The 14,848-nt window shown below is 52.0% G+C and overlaps 1 protein-coding gene across 1 annotated transcript in view; it reads left to right on the top strand.

Moving 5' to 3' along the window:
• LOC103189746 (ankyrin-1) overlaps window positions 1–14,848 on the top strand; it is a 125,524-nt gene that overhangs the window by 97,871 nt on the left and 12,805 nt on the right. The window contains exons 38-40 of the mRNA XM_042344589.1: window positions 151–294; window positions 6,929–7,517; window positions 12,689–13,088. Coding sequence (XP_042200523.1) covers window positions 151–294; window positions 6,929–7,517; window positions 12,689–13,088 — 1,133 coding nt within the window. The remainder of the gene's footprint in view (window positions 1–150; window positions 295–6,928; window positions 7,518–12,688; window positions 13,089–14,848) is intronic.

Here is a 14,848-nt window from a genome sequence, read left to right as displayed (position 1 = left end):
GTTGATATTATTGTTATTTCTTACTATCATTATTGTTTTTGTTATTATTGTTTTCGATGTTATTATTGTTGTTATTGTTATAATTATTATTGTTATTCGGAAAGTGGTGGAAGGATGAAGAGAATGGCTGACGTTTCTCTCTCCTGTTAGTGGAAAGCTTGCACACTGCTCTGAAGAACATTGACCGGAATGATATTGTGAGTATGTTGGAGGGATCCAATTCGCAAGGCTGGGTCCTGAAAGGGGATCGAAGGCGCGGAGAGAGAGATCAAAGCTTGTCACCGGCGGTGAATGGTAAGCAAGTCATCTCTTACAGGGTTCCTTCTCTCTCTTAACACAAATCAAATGGTTTCCTTGCATCTCGTTCTCATTGCTGAGAGTGCGTGCGACTGTCTTATCAAATGTAGTTCTGTGGAGGGGACTTATGCTGTCTGGGTGCTGTGACCTGCTGTCGATAGTGTTAGACACTAAGGCTCCCTCCCTCCCTTTCTTCCTCGCCACATTCAGTCTATCTACAGTCGTCGATCTTTCATAGAATCATAGAATCTTACAGCACAGAAGGAGGCCATTTGGCTCATCGTGCCTGTGCCGGCTCTTTGAAAGAGCTGCCAACTAGTCCCACTCCCCCGCTCTTACCCCAACTAGTCCCACTCCCCCGCTCTTACCCCAACTAGTCCCCACTCCCTCGCTCTTACCCCAACTAGTCCCACTCCCCCGCTCTTACCCCAACTAGTCCCACTCCCCCGCTCTTACCCCAACTAGTCCCACTCCCCAGCTCTTACCCCAACTAGTCCCACTCCCCCGCTCTTACCCCAACTAGTCCCACTCCCCCGCTCTTACCCCAACTAGTCCCACTCCCCCGCTCTTACCCCATTCCTGCAAATTTTTACCTATCCAACTCCCTTTTGAAAGTTATTATGGAATCTGCTCCCACCAATCTTTCAAGCCATGCATTCGAACTCTCTAGGTTGTTAAAAAAAAAGTCTCTTCATCTCCCCTCTGGTTCTTTTGCCAATTACCTTAAATCTGTGTCCTCTGGTTACCGACCCACCCGCCCGCCAGATGAAACATTTCTCCTTATTTACTCTTATCAAAACCCCATCAGAAGCCGATCATAAGCCGGTCCCTCAAGGTGGATGCGTGTGTAGATATGCTCTCAACCTCCCCACCCCCAGACAGCTCCCCCCTCCTCACATCCAGTGTTTACAGTTTGCCAATGGTGGAACGTTAAGTGGACAGTTAAGGATAGTCGGTCACTACTTTATAGTTGAACTCTTTATGCTGTGTGTTTGTCAAAAACATGCCGTCTGGGCGTTGTCGGCAATTTTACTTCCTCTGCTGTGCCAAAAAGGTGAAACTGTTTCAGAATTTCTGTCACCTCTCTACCTCGGACCTCTGACCTCACGCTGATTGAAGTCTGGCATTGTGCTATCTCCCTCACTGCATGTCCTCTGTCTCCATCTCACACTAACCCAGGTCAGACCATGTCTTCCTGACACACAGATTATACTCCCAATCTTCAAAGAGCAATGAATGGTGAAGAAAAATTACTGTTTCTAAGATTAATATTCTTCACTCAATTCTAAATGAACCCCCCCAAAAAAAACTCCTTACAGTTTCAGGCCTGGCTTCCCCAACCTTTGCCTTCATGGAGTTTCTCCCCAATGGCCAATAAGTACGAAGAAAGTCCCGTAGCGTAGTGGTTAGTGCACTCGCTCTAAAGCACAAGGAACAGGGTTTGATTCCCAGGCAACTTTAGGCAAAGTACGTTACTCCATGCATGCCCGCCTGTTTACCTGCAGTAAATAGGAACTCGGTTTGTTCAGTCGATTGGCTGATCACCTTCCAGGGCAGTAATCCCTCCAAAACAAAAATGGCATCACTCAATCCACCTTACAGCTGAACTCTGTGTTTGTCAAAAACATGCCATCTATGTGTTGTCAGCAGTTTTACTTCCTCTGCTGTGCCAAAAAGGTGTTAGTGGGGATGCTGCTGTGTGCAATTGGCTGCCGCGTTTCACCCACAAAATATACAGTCAATTCACTTCACAGTATATCCTGTGAATATAGGATATCTCAAATGTGTGATAAGGCACTGTATCAAATGCAAGGATTATTATTATTTTCATTCCCCACCCCACTGCCCCACACTCTCCCCATGAAACTCTCTATAGCCTGAAGTGAAACTCCCTGTGTACACCCTCAACTCCCACAATTAGGAAACTCCATGTTGGCGACGGGGTGGGGGAGGGTGTGGTGAAGGGGGAGGGGTTTGAAATTGGAGCCCCTCAAAAAGCTGTGCTCAAGTGGGAAGTCCTGATAGGGAATTGGGAACTGATCTAGATGTGATCCCATCGCTTGGGTAAAGGGCAATGGATCCATCAAGGAGGCATCTTATCACTATCTATCACTCCACCATTATTAACGCTATGCTACACAGTTCCCCTTGGAATGCTTTGAAGTTTCATCCACTCCGCCAGATAAAAGGGTGGGAGTGACTGCTTTGGGAATGGCTTGGCTTGTCGTGATGCTTGTGCCTGGAATGCGGAAATGTTGTCCGGAGCGGGAATGTTGTCCAGTGAATGTGGAGACAGCCCGCTCTCTGTGACAGGGTTTGGGGGCAGCGAGCTTTTTGGGGGTCGATGGTGGGGGGAAATCTCGCTCCTGTCATCTCCATGTGGCTGTACCGATTTCAAGACAACCCCACCTTCTGCTCTTCTGTCTCCACCCCCCCATCCTCCCTCTCCCGAGGGCTCCCATTGCTTTCCCTTTGCACACATGGAATTGTGGGACCAAGGGGGATAAACTCCTGAATTATTAGCTGTTAACAGTCGTATTTCTCCCCAATCCCCAGCCCTCACTTCCTCCCTCCCCAGAGATTCAGCTCCTGTTAACATCGCAACCTAAAGCCCTAACGGGTAGGGTGGTCCTGGCTGGGATTTCCATGTGGAGGTGTGGATGGATGGAAATCTGCCCTGTTCTCTAGTGGTCACATTCTCACACCCGCTCACATGAGGAATATCTGTTTACCTTCCCTGTCCTCTGCCCAAAGTTCTTTAGTAATTCTTCAAGAAACGAGTCATTAGAATGTGGGTCACAAACCCCTCTCCCCCACCACCCCCATCCTCCCCCTAACCCCCGCCCCCCCACCCCCACTGCCCACCCATCCACCCAAAACAGAAAGCTTCTCTTCTGTCACTCGCTTGTGTTTGTGGAAACAACTCTGCTCTATTCTGTCATGTGTGGTGCGTGTTTTGTCTTGTCGGTGGCTGTGGCTTGACCTGTGTTTGGTTGCTGTTGTTGCCCATCACTGTTCTGATGAGTTCACCTGATTAATACAACAATAACAACAACTTGCATTTGCACAGCGCCCTCCACAAGGGGGAGCTCCGGGTCCCAGAGCGCTTCAGTCTTAAAGAATGTAAAGAATTGCCGTGAATTTGACCCCGAGTCTGTGCTTGTGATCGGCATGTATTTATTCTCCTGTCTCCATCGCTTCCCTCTCCGCCCGTAACACGAGAGCCGCGTCCACAGCCCAGCCTCCTGATCAGCCTTGCGCACTTCAGCAGAGAATCACACAATCTTACAGCACAGGAGGAGGCCATTCAGCCCATCGTGCCTGTTTCTGCTCTTTGAAAGAGCCACCGACTAGTCCCACTCCCCCACTCTTACCCCAATTAGTCCCGCTCCCCCCGCTCTTACCCCAACTAGTCCCACTTCCCCCACTCTTTCCACAATTAGTCCCACTCCCCCGCTCTTACCCCAACTAATCCCACTCCCCCGCTCTTTCTCCAACTAGTCCCACTCCCCCGCTCTTACCCCAACAAGTCCCACTCTTCTGCTCTTATGCCAATCAGTCCCACTCCCTCTCTTTTATCCCATAGTCCTGCACATTTTTCAAGTCCGTATCTAATACCCGTTTGAAACCTACTATTGAATCTGCTTTCATCAGCCTTTCAGGCCGTGCGTTCAAGACCATATCAACCCTTTGGGTAAAATTAATGTCTCCTCGCCTCCCCTCTGGTACTTTTGCCAATTATCTTAAATCTGTGGTTACCGACCCCCCGCCCCCCGCCCGCCAGAGGAAACAGTTTCTCCCCTATTTACTCCCAAAACCCTTCATAATTTTGAACCCCCCTATTAAATCTCCCCTAAGCTTCTCTGCTCTAAGGAGAATAATCCCAGTTTCTCTCGTCTCTCCACATAATTGTAGTCACTCAATCCCTGGTATCAATCTCAGGTTGTGATGTAATAAAGCATGAGCTCATTTCACAGCTTCCTGTCCTCCAGCTCCAATTCAACATCCGCTAACGTGGAGCCTAAAAGCAGTCGCAGACTCAGCACAAGTCGTGTTAGACAGAGTCAGGTTACTCATCCTGAGACGCTCACAGATTTCTCTCCAGTTGCTATCAGAGGAACAGGAGAAGACCAAACAGCCACTCGAGTCTGTTCTGCCATTCTATTAGATCATGCCTGATCTGCACCTCAACTCCAATTACCCGCCCTTGGCCCATATGGAGTCTGCAGCTCAGTGGTTAGAGCACTCGCCTCGCAAGCGAGAGGACCTGGATTCGATTCCCGGCAGGACGAAATATTGGGCAAATTTCCTTACTCCATACACATGCCTCTGTTTACCAGCAGTAAGTAGGAACCCACTTGTTAGTCGATTAGTGAACCACTTTCCGGGGGTAATAATTCCTTCAAAAAAAAGAAGAATTTGGTCACTCAATCCACGACTGTTTGTGTGGGACGCTGCTTTGCGCAATTGGCTGCCGTGTTTCAGCCACAAAATATACAGTCAATTCACTTTACTGTGAAGTGTTTTGAGATGCCTTGAAGACATGATAAGGCGCTGAATCAAATACAAGGATCATTATTACTATATTGTAAAACCAAAGTTCATCTCGTTTGCCTTCTACCATCCTGAGTCACCTGCTACCATAATGAGATGTTAATAACAAGAACAAATTACGTTTAATCAACAGCTTTTACATCGGGAGACGTCCCGAGGCACTGGACAGTCAGGGATTTGGACCTGAGCCGGGGGTTGGGATCAGGAGAGGTGGAGGGTGGGGAGGATGGTCGAGGCGGTGGTCGAAGAAGAGGGTTTTGGGACCGGTCTTGCAGGAGGCAAGGGAGGGAGCAGCAATTAATTCTGTATGGATTAGTTTACAACAGAGGGGAAAGCTTTGGGAACTTTGCATCCAAAGTTGCCTGGTTCTTCCGAGCCACACTACACTTACTATACGTCATAATAATATGTTATGTCTCAAATGACTCATATACTATATCACAAAATATTGGCCACTGGCTCCCCACCCCCCAGAGGCTCCCCACCCCCCTCAAAATCCTCATCCTCCCCTTCAAAGCCTCCATTGCCTTCCTCCTTCCTACCCCTGTGACCTGCTGACCCCATATCACCTGTCCGCTCCCTCCGCTCAGCAGGCTCCAGACCGCCCCTCCACCATCTTGCTTCATCCTCTCTGCTCCCATCCTATGGAAGTCCATCCCACAGTCCCTTCACCTCGCCCCCTCCCTCACCTCCTTCAAGATCCATCTCAAGACCCTTCTCTTCGACCGCGCCTTCGGTCACCCTCCTACCCCAACTCTTCCCACCCCTCCTGATCCCAACCTCCAGCTCGGGTCCGAATCCCTGACTGTACAGCACCTTATGACTTCCTCCCAACGTGAAAGGCGCCGTGTAAATGTCATTGGTTGTTGTTATTTTCTAAAAGAAATCTTAATGTAATTTGTATTTGAATGTATTTGTTCTGTGGTGTGTGTGTGTGGGGGGGGCCTTGTGTGTGTGGGAGGGGGGGGAGTGGGGGTGGGGGGGTGGAGGGGGGGAGCTCCTGTAAAAAGAAGGCTTTGATGACGTTTGAGATTGAGAACACTCCACAACGTAAACCCTCCTTGTCCTTTTGTTGTGGGAGATTTGCACTGCTAGTTTGCGTGTTCAATGCCTGGTTTGGGACTTGCAGAAAGCGCTGGGATTTTGGACTGTGTGTGTGTGAGGCAGCCACTCTCCGAGTGACTTATCATTGACATGAAGGGCTATCTCTGGGCTTCAGAAATGGTCAACGCATAGTCTGACACCACCCCACCCGCCCCCCCCCCCACCCATTTCTTGGCAACATTGGAGTCCTGTAGCTCAATGGTTAGAGCACTCGCCTCGCAAGCGAGAGGGCCTGGGTTTGATTCCTGGGCGGGCAGGGCAAAATATTGGGCAAGTTTCCTTACTCCACACACGCACTCACACTACGCACACAAACACACACGCCTCTACTTACCGAGCAGTAAGTAGGAACCTGGTTGTCAAGTCAATGGGCGGATCGCTTTATGGGAGTAATAAGCCCTTATTAAAAAAAATGTGGTCACTCAATCCACGGCTGTTTGTGGGGACGCTGCTGTGTGCTATTTGCTGCCGCGTTTTGCCCACAAAATATAGTCAATTCACTTTACAGTGTATCCTTTGAAGCTCTTTGAGACATCTCAAAGACGTGATGAGTCGCTGTATCAAGTGCAAGGATTATTATTATACCCACACACCTGCGATTACCATTTCACTGCCCCAGGGATAGTCTGCTGGCCTGCCTGCGCTGTACAATTCATGTCAGAGGTGTTACCCCTCATCACAACAATGGCTGAGAAAGAACCCAGTGTTCAGAGGGGTGGCCTCTGTCCCTCTCCCTCTCCCATCACCCTCTCCCCTCTCTCCTCCTTCTTCCCTCTCCCTCTCCCCTTCTCCCCTCTCCCATCCCCTCTCTCCTTCTTCCCTCTCCTCTCTCCCCTTCCTCTCCCCTACTCCCCTCTTCCTCTCCCTCTCCCCTCCCTCTACCCCTCTCCCCTCTCTCCCTCTCCCTCTTCTCCCCTCTCCCCAACACAAGTGGCTGTTGCGAGTTTGGCTTGTGCTCTGTCTGCTTGTGCAGGTTTCACACCCGTGCAGGATGAATTGCTCTCTCCGGCTTCCCTCCATTACATGATGCCCTCTCCTCTCCGAGCGGATCTCTTCTGGAACGACGTGTCGGTGAGCCTGGAGGCTCCGGTCGCCCGCACCGACAACGACTCCCTCCTGGAGATGTCGGACTGGTCCGCGGCAGGAGTGCCCCCCCTGGTGGTCCCGGAGGACTCCTCGCTGGAGTACAGCAAGACGGATGAGTCGTTGTGGTCAGACTCGGCCGACAAGCAACAGGAAGACCTTGGGGAGAGGGGCGGTTCCTTGAACCTGATCGAGGAGGCCCCTTCGCCGGTGGATTCCGATCCCATCGATGGTCTGGCAGATCTGCTGATCGCTAGCCTGACTCAGAGGTCAGAGAGCCGAGCAGAGGTGACAGAGGGACAGAGAACAGAGGCTGATGTCAGCGCGGAGCAGGAGCAGGAGCAGGAGGAACTGAGTACAGAGAATGGGCTTTCTGTCGTTGCAGGGCAAGCCGGGTCCCGCGTGAGAGACACCGGGTCAGCCATCCTGAGGGGGCAGAGCACAGACTCCAGCAGGTGGCAAGATCACAGCGTGGACAGGTAAAAGGCACATCTGGGTGTGTTGGCAGTGTTGAGGCTCGGAGAACAAACGTGTGTTAATTAATAACAGGACAAGAGGAAGCTAAGCGACACGAGGTAGATTTTATGTGTGTGTGTGTGTTCCCCCTCCCCCCCCACCCACCCTGTCTGCCCCATTATTGCTGGGCCAGTTTTCAGCCATTCTGCCCCTGATCAAAAAACCTTCCCTGGACCCATCTCTACTTTCTAGCTATTGCCACATCTCCAACCTCCATTTCCTCTCCAAGATCCTGGAACGAGCTGTTGCTTCACTGTTTTCTCTCCTCCCACTCCCTCCAATCCTACAGCGCGAAACAGCCCTGGTCAAAATCACATTCTGTCCCTCTGTGACCAGGGTTCTCTCTGCCTCCTTGTTCTCCTCGACCTCCTCCACCGCCTCTCCTCTTAGCTCAACCTTCATGGACCTGCTTTTGCCTGGGGTCAATTCCTGCCTCCCCCACCCTCTCCACTTTGTCTCCGCTAACGGCTTCTCCTCCAGTCCCCGCACTGTCTCGTGCGGCATTCCTCAGGGCTCTGTCCTTGGCCCCCTCCTCTTCAACATCTATATGCTCCCTCTTGTTGACATCATCCGCAGACATGGGGTCAACTTCCATATGTATATGGATGATACCCAACTCTACCTCTCTGCCTCCACTCTTGACTCCAGGACCCACTGCCGTCCCCACAGACTGCCTGTCGGACATCAAGTCCTGGATGAGAGCTAACTTCCTGCTGTTGAATGTCAACAAGATCGAGGCTCTCCTGATTGGCCCCCATCAGAGCCTCCTCACCTCAGGTGCTGACAGCATCACCCTTCATAGATGCACTTGACATCTCAGGGAGCCAATACAGGACCTCAGCATCCTGTTCAACCCTCAACTGTCCTTCGTCCCCCACATCCGTGCCATGACCCGACCCGATCTGCCTTCCACCACCTCTGTAGCATCACCCAGCTCCGCCAGGGTGTCACACCGCAGCCCGCCGAGACCCTCATACTCATACATGCATTCATAACATCCAGGCTCGACTAGACAAACTCCCTGCTTGTCGGCCTCCCAACTCCTCCCTCTATATGCTGCAGATCATCCCGAACTCTCCAGACCGTGTCCTCTCCCATATCAGGCTCTGTGACCCCCATCCTCGCCCGACTCTAGTGGCTTCCCATCATACAGAGGATACAGTTCAAGATCCTGGTCCAAACTTTCAAAGTATTCCGTAGCCTTGCTCCCCCCTAACTCTGTGACCTCTTAATCCCCTACCATCCTGGCTGCTCCCTCTGCTCAGCGGGCTCTGACAACAACAACAACAACAAGATTCCAATTATTGAGCGCCTTTCACGTCGGGGGGACGTCCCAAGGCGCTGTACAGTTGGGTCAGGACCCGAGCAGGCGGGAAATGGTCAGGGTGAGGGAAGGGAGGGAGGGAGCGAGGAGGGGGAAGAGAGTCGAGAGGGGAGCTGAAGGCACGTTCAAAGAGAAAGGTCTTGAGACCGGCCTTGAAGGAGGAAAGGGAGGAAGCGGCGAAGGCACTGGGGATAGAGTTCCAGAGCCTTGGGGCTGAGAGGCTGAAGGCCACCGATGGTAGAGTGGTTGGGGCGGGGGGTGTGGAGCAGACCGGAGCCAGAGGAACGGAGGGTACAGGCAGGTAGGTAGGGGGATAGTAGGTCGGAGAGGTAGGAGGGAGCGAGGCCGTGAATGGCCTTGTAGGTGAGGATGAGGATCTTGAATTCGATCCTCTGGGGGATGGGGAACCAGTGGAGGCGAGCGAGGGCGAGGGTGAGGGCGAGGGTGAGGGTGAGGGCGAGGGTGGGAGTGATGTGGGCGCGGTGTCTGGTGCGGGACAGTACACGAGCTGCAGAGTTCTGAATGACCGGCAGTGTGGAGGGAGGGCCGGGAAGGCCGACGAGGAGAGAGTTCCCATAGTCCGGCCTTGAGGTGATAAAGGTGAGGACCAGAGTTTCAGCCGCGTGAGGGGTGAGGTAGTGCCGTAGTCTGGCGAAGTTCCGGAGGTGATGGAAGGCGGTACCAGTTGTGGTGCGGATATGAGGGAGAAAGGACAGCTCAGGGTCGAACAGAACACAGAGGTTCCTGATGGCTTTGAGAGGTGGAGAGTGCAGCCTTGGATGCTGATGGTGTCAGCGCCTGAGGTGCGGAGGCGCTGACATGAGCCAATCAGGAGGACCTCAGTTTTGCGCACATTGGGCTGAAGAAATTTATCTCTCGTCCAGGACTCGATGTCGGACAGACAGCTGTCAGGACATCGGGGGTCGTGGAGTTGAGGGTAGAGGAGGAAAGGTAGAGTTGGGTGTCATCCGCATACATGTGGAAGTTAACCCCATGTCTGCGGATGATGTCACCACAGGGGGAGCATATAGAGGGTGAAGAGGAGGGGACCGAGGACAGAGCCCTGAGGGACACCGCACGAGACAGTGCGGGGGGTGGAGGAAAACCATTAGTGGAGACAAAGTGAAGATGGTGGGAGAGGTACGACCTAAACCACTCAAGGGCAGGGCCTTGAAGGTTGAGGTGGGAGGACAGGCGGTGGAGGAGGATAGCGTGGTCGACCGTATCGAATGCTGCCGATAGGTCGAGGAGGACGAGGAGGCAGAGGGAGCCCTGGTCACAGATGGTCAGGATGTCATTGGTGACCTTGACCAGGGCAGTTTCTGTGCTATGGGCAGCACGGAAACCCGACTGAAGGGGTTCGAGTAATGAATGGTTGGAGAGGAAAGAGCGCAGCTGGGAGGCGACAACTCGTTCCAGGACCTTGGACAGGAAGGGGAGGTTGGAGATGGGCCGGTAGCTTGATAGCTGCGACGCATCAAGGGAGGGTTTTTTCAAGGTGGGAGTGATGATGGCAGTTTTTAAGGGAATGGGAACAGAGCCAGAGGAGAGGGACAGGTTGACAATGTCTGTGATATGTGGGGCAAGGAGGTGGAGCTGGGAGATAAGGAGTGGAGTGGGGATGGGGTCAAGGGAGCAGGTGGTGGGTTTCAGGGATAGGATGAGTTTGGTGACAGAGGGTGGGGAAACGGGTACGAAAGTGTGTAGGGGAGGATGGGTAGGAGTCGGAGTGTGGGAGGGAAGGGGTGGGTGGTGGGTGGATGTTGGAGGGGAAGTGACCGCGGAGCGAATTCCCTTGATTTTGGATTCAAGGAAATCCAGCATCTCCTCGCAGTGAAGGTTGGAGGAGATGACCTGCGCGGGGTGGCGGGGGGGACGGAGGAGTCGGGATGTGGTAGAAAACAGTAGCCTGGGGTTGTCCTTCGCCTCCAGGATTATCCTGGAGTAGAAGGACGACTTGGCCGAGGCTAGAGTGGAGCGGTAGATTTTGAGGAGGTCCAGCCAGATTTGTCGGTGGACCGTTAGGCCAGATTTGACACAGGTGCGTTCAGCGGCCCACACCTGGCTCTTCAGTGAGCGGAGGTGGGTGGTGAACCAGGGGAGGAGCGAGAGTAGGAGACAGTACGGGAGGTGATGGGGGCAAGAGTATCGAGTGTGGAGGAGAGGGTGTTGTGGAGGAGGGTGAGAGCAGAAGAGGGGTCAGTGAGGGTTGAAGGCCAGAGGGAGAGGAGTTCAGAGGACTCCAAGGCAGTGGTTAGGGATTGAGGGGGTAACTTCTTCCATGGGCGGTAGAAGATGGTGGTGGGTCTGGTGGAGGTGGGGAGGGGGGTGGAGGTGGTGAAGGAGATGAAGTGGTGGTCGGAGATGGCCTTGTCGGTGATAGTGACATCCGAGACACTGAGGCCCCGGGTGATCACCAAGTCAAGTGGTGCTGCTTCACGTCCCCCGCCCCACCTTGGGGGTGAACCTTCAGCCTCTCTGCCCCCACCCTCTTGAACTCCATCCCACAGTCCCCCCACCTCTCCCCCTCCCTTGCCTCTTTCAAGACCCGTTTCAAGACCATCCTCTTCGACCGTTCCTTCAGTCACCCTTCTACCCCTACCCTCCTCGCCCTCCACCCCCTCCTGATCCCACACCAGCTCAGGTGAGGATCCCAGACTGTCCAGTGCCTTCGGACGTCCTCCTGACTTGAAAAGCGTGTGATTTGGTGTTATTTGGTGTTATTTGTTGTTGTTGCTGCTCCCACCCTCCCTCCTGACCATCCTTTCAAGGCACGTCAGAAAAACGAACCATTTTGATCGCAGTTTCAACCTTTTTTTTTATTTTGGGCAACGAGAAACCAAGTTTCCTTACTCCACACACACACACACACACTCTGTTTATCAGCAGTAAGTAGGACCCCGGTTGTTAGTCGATTGTCGGATCGCTTTTCCGGGGATAATAATAACTTGAAAAAAATAATAATTTGGTCACTTAATCCACAACTGTTTGTGGGGACACTGCTTTACGCAATTGGCTGCCGCGTTTCACCCACAAAATACAGTCACTACACTTTACAGTATGTTCCGTGAAGCACTTTGGGACGTCTTAACAACCACAAATGAATTGCTCTCCCTGGCTTCCCTCCATTACACGATGCCCTCTCCTCTCTTTATCAAAGACGCTTTACCAAATGCAAAGATCAGTGACTATTTTTTGGGAGGTGAAACGCAGCGCCAATTGTGCACATCAGTGTCTCAACAACAACAACAACCTGGATTGATATAGTGCCCTCCACACAGGACGGCGTCTCAGAGCTTTACAGTAACGGATCCCGGGGCCGGGCCAGAGGGAGGGGGAGGAGCCGGGGGGAGGGGGAGGAAGATGACCAAAGGTGCGGTCGAAAAAAAAGGTCTTCAGCTGAGACCTGAAAATAGGAAGAGAGGGGACGAGGGGAAGGGAGTGGGGAAGGGAGTTCCAGAACCTCGGGGCACAGTGGCTGAAGACACAGACGCCGATGGTGGAGTGGAGGACTCGGGGGACGAGGAGGAGGCCAAACCGGAGGAACGAAGGCAACGGGTACTGCTATGAGGAGAGAGGAGGTCAGAGAGGTCGGGGGGTGAAGCGGATCCTCTCTGGGACAGGCAGCCAGTGCAGTCTGGCAAGGTCTCACAAGCAGTCGTGGATTAAAGTGACCAAATTATTATTTATTCGAATATATTCCATTTGCATATTCCAGTCGAGAGCTAATATTCTCTTTCTCTCTTCTCTCACTCTCTCTTTTTCCCTCTCTCGCTCTCTGTCTGTCTCTCTCTCTCTCTATCACCAAAGATCTCCGGGCTTTTCCGAGCGACAGCCTTACAGCACCATTGTGTCCTACCACACGTTACACGAGGAGCGGGGGAGAGTGCCCGAGCTGCAGACCTCCATTGCGGAGTCCTGGAAACCCGGATTCATCTCCTCGCAGAAGGAAGCCTGGGCTGGGATCCTGGAACAGCGGCCCTTGGAGGCCGGACCCTTGGCCAACCCAGGCGAGCCAGAGGCCGGAGCCGGGAGGCTGGGAGAGGAGAGGGTGCGTGTGCGCTCGCTCAGACAGCAGTACTTGTCCCTGGGAGACAGTGAGAGTCCACTGGGTTCCTCCGCAGAAGACATCGCTCGTGTCCGTCACAGCAGCGACCAGAGGGACAGCTGGATCACCCTAGAGGAAGGCGAGGTGGATTCGAGCGAGGAGGTGAGAGCCTAAACCTGCTCCTTTCTGGACAGGAATATATCTATATATATAAAAGTATTGCCTTTAAGGATGAGTTCGCGGCTGGACTCGAGACAGACCAGTAGAACCAGAGGACACGGCCTGCGATTGAAGTGGGGGGTAAATTCAGAAGAAATCTGGGGTAACACTACTTCAGTGAGCGAGCGGTAAATGTGTGGAACAGAACAGGTTCCCGAGGGAGGGAGGGAGGGAGGGAGGGAGGGAGGGAGACGGTGGAAGCAGAAAGTGGTGATTTTTTCTCAAACAGATTAGATCCACCTGTTATTATTTCTGTTAAGAAATAATATCTGGCGATAATACAGTACATAGTTTGGGACACGACATGTCAAGCGACTGCCAGAGTGGTGGAAGGCGAACTGGATGGACCTCGGACTTCTTTTTTTCAGCAAATGTTTACATTCTTATGTCTCGCAACAACTCGCAAGTCTTCCACAATTCTACCAGGGCTTATAATAATAATAATAATAATAATAATAATAATAATAATAATAATAATAATAATAATAATAATCCTTGCATTTGATATAGCGCTTTTCACGTCGGGAGGACGTCCCAAAGCGCTTCACAGAACACACTGTAAAGTGAATTGACTGTATATTTGTGGGCGAAGGCGGCAGCCAATTGCGCACAGCAATGTCCCACAAACAGTCATAGATTGAAAATGACCAATTTATTATTGTTTTTGGTTTTGGAGGGATTATTATTAGGCTCTGTGTGGAGTAAGGAAACTTGCCCGAGGTTTGGCCCTCTGCCGGGGATTGAACTCAGGTCTCTCACTTGCAAAGCGAGTGCTCTAACCACTGAGCTACCGGACTCCACAATATTATATTCACTCCACTTATATTCCTGAGACAAACTTGTTCTGTATTCCCTGGAGCTTAGAAGGTTGAGGGCTGATCTGATTGAGGGGTTAATAATAAATAATAAAGGGATTCAATAGATACAGAGAAACTATTTCCTCTGGTGGGTGGGAGAATTTAGCACAAGTGGGACATCATCTTAAAGCCACTTAGGAGTGAAATCAGGGGCAGCTTTTCAGCCAAAGGGTTAGTGGGAATCTGTTACTCTCTCTCTCTCCCCCAAAAGGCTGTGGATTATGTTTGGATCCATTCACATTGTCCAGACTGAGGTGGAGAGATGTTTGTTTCAGGGGATCAAGGGATATGGGGCAAAGGCGGGGAATTGGAGTTGAGGTACAGGTCAGCCATGATTTAATAGGATGGTGGAATAGGCTCAAGGGGCTGAATGGCCTCCTCCTGTTCCTGTCTGTCTCTGGCTGAGATTGGGTGGAATTTCTTGCTCAGAGATGCAGCCGTCCATACACTCAGTTGGTCTGTCAGGGTTCGGACATTGTGTATAATCAAAATTGTTGTTACTGATGCAAGATTTCTGTCTCACTGACCTTCACGTGAGTTTAAATAACTTTCCAACAAGGTTCTGCTTGGTGCCCGAAGGCACGCACGCACGCACGCACGCACGCACGCACGCACGCACGCACGCACAGACAGACAGACAGACAGACAGACAGACAGACAGACAGACAGACAGACAGACAGACAGACAGACAGACAGACAGACAGACAGACAGACAGACAGACAGACAGACAGACAGACAGACAGACAGACAGACAGACAGACAGACAGACAGACAGACAGACAGACAGACAGACAGACAGACAGACAGACAGACAGACAGACAGACAGACAGACAGACAGGACAG

The sequence above is a fragment of the Callorhinchus milii genome, unplaced genomic scaffold (assembly GCF_018977255.1).
Source record: "Callorhinchus milii isolate IMCB2004 unplaced genomic scaffold, IMCB_Cmil_1.0 Scaffold28, whole genome shotgun sequence".
Lineage (NCBI taxonomy): Eukaryota > Metazoa > Chordata > Chondrichthyes > Chimaeriformes > Callorhinchidae > Callorhinchus > Callorhinchus milii.
The sequence above is the reverse complement of the archived record's forward strand: the minus strand, read 5'-3'. Positions and strand labels throughout refer to the sequence as shown.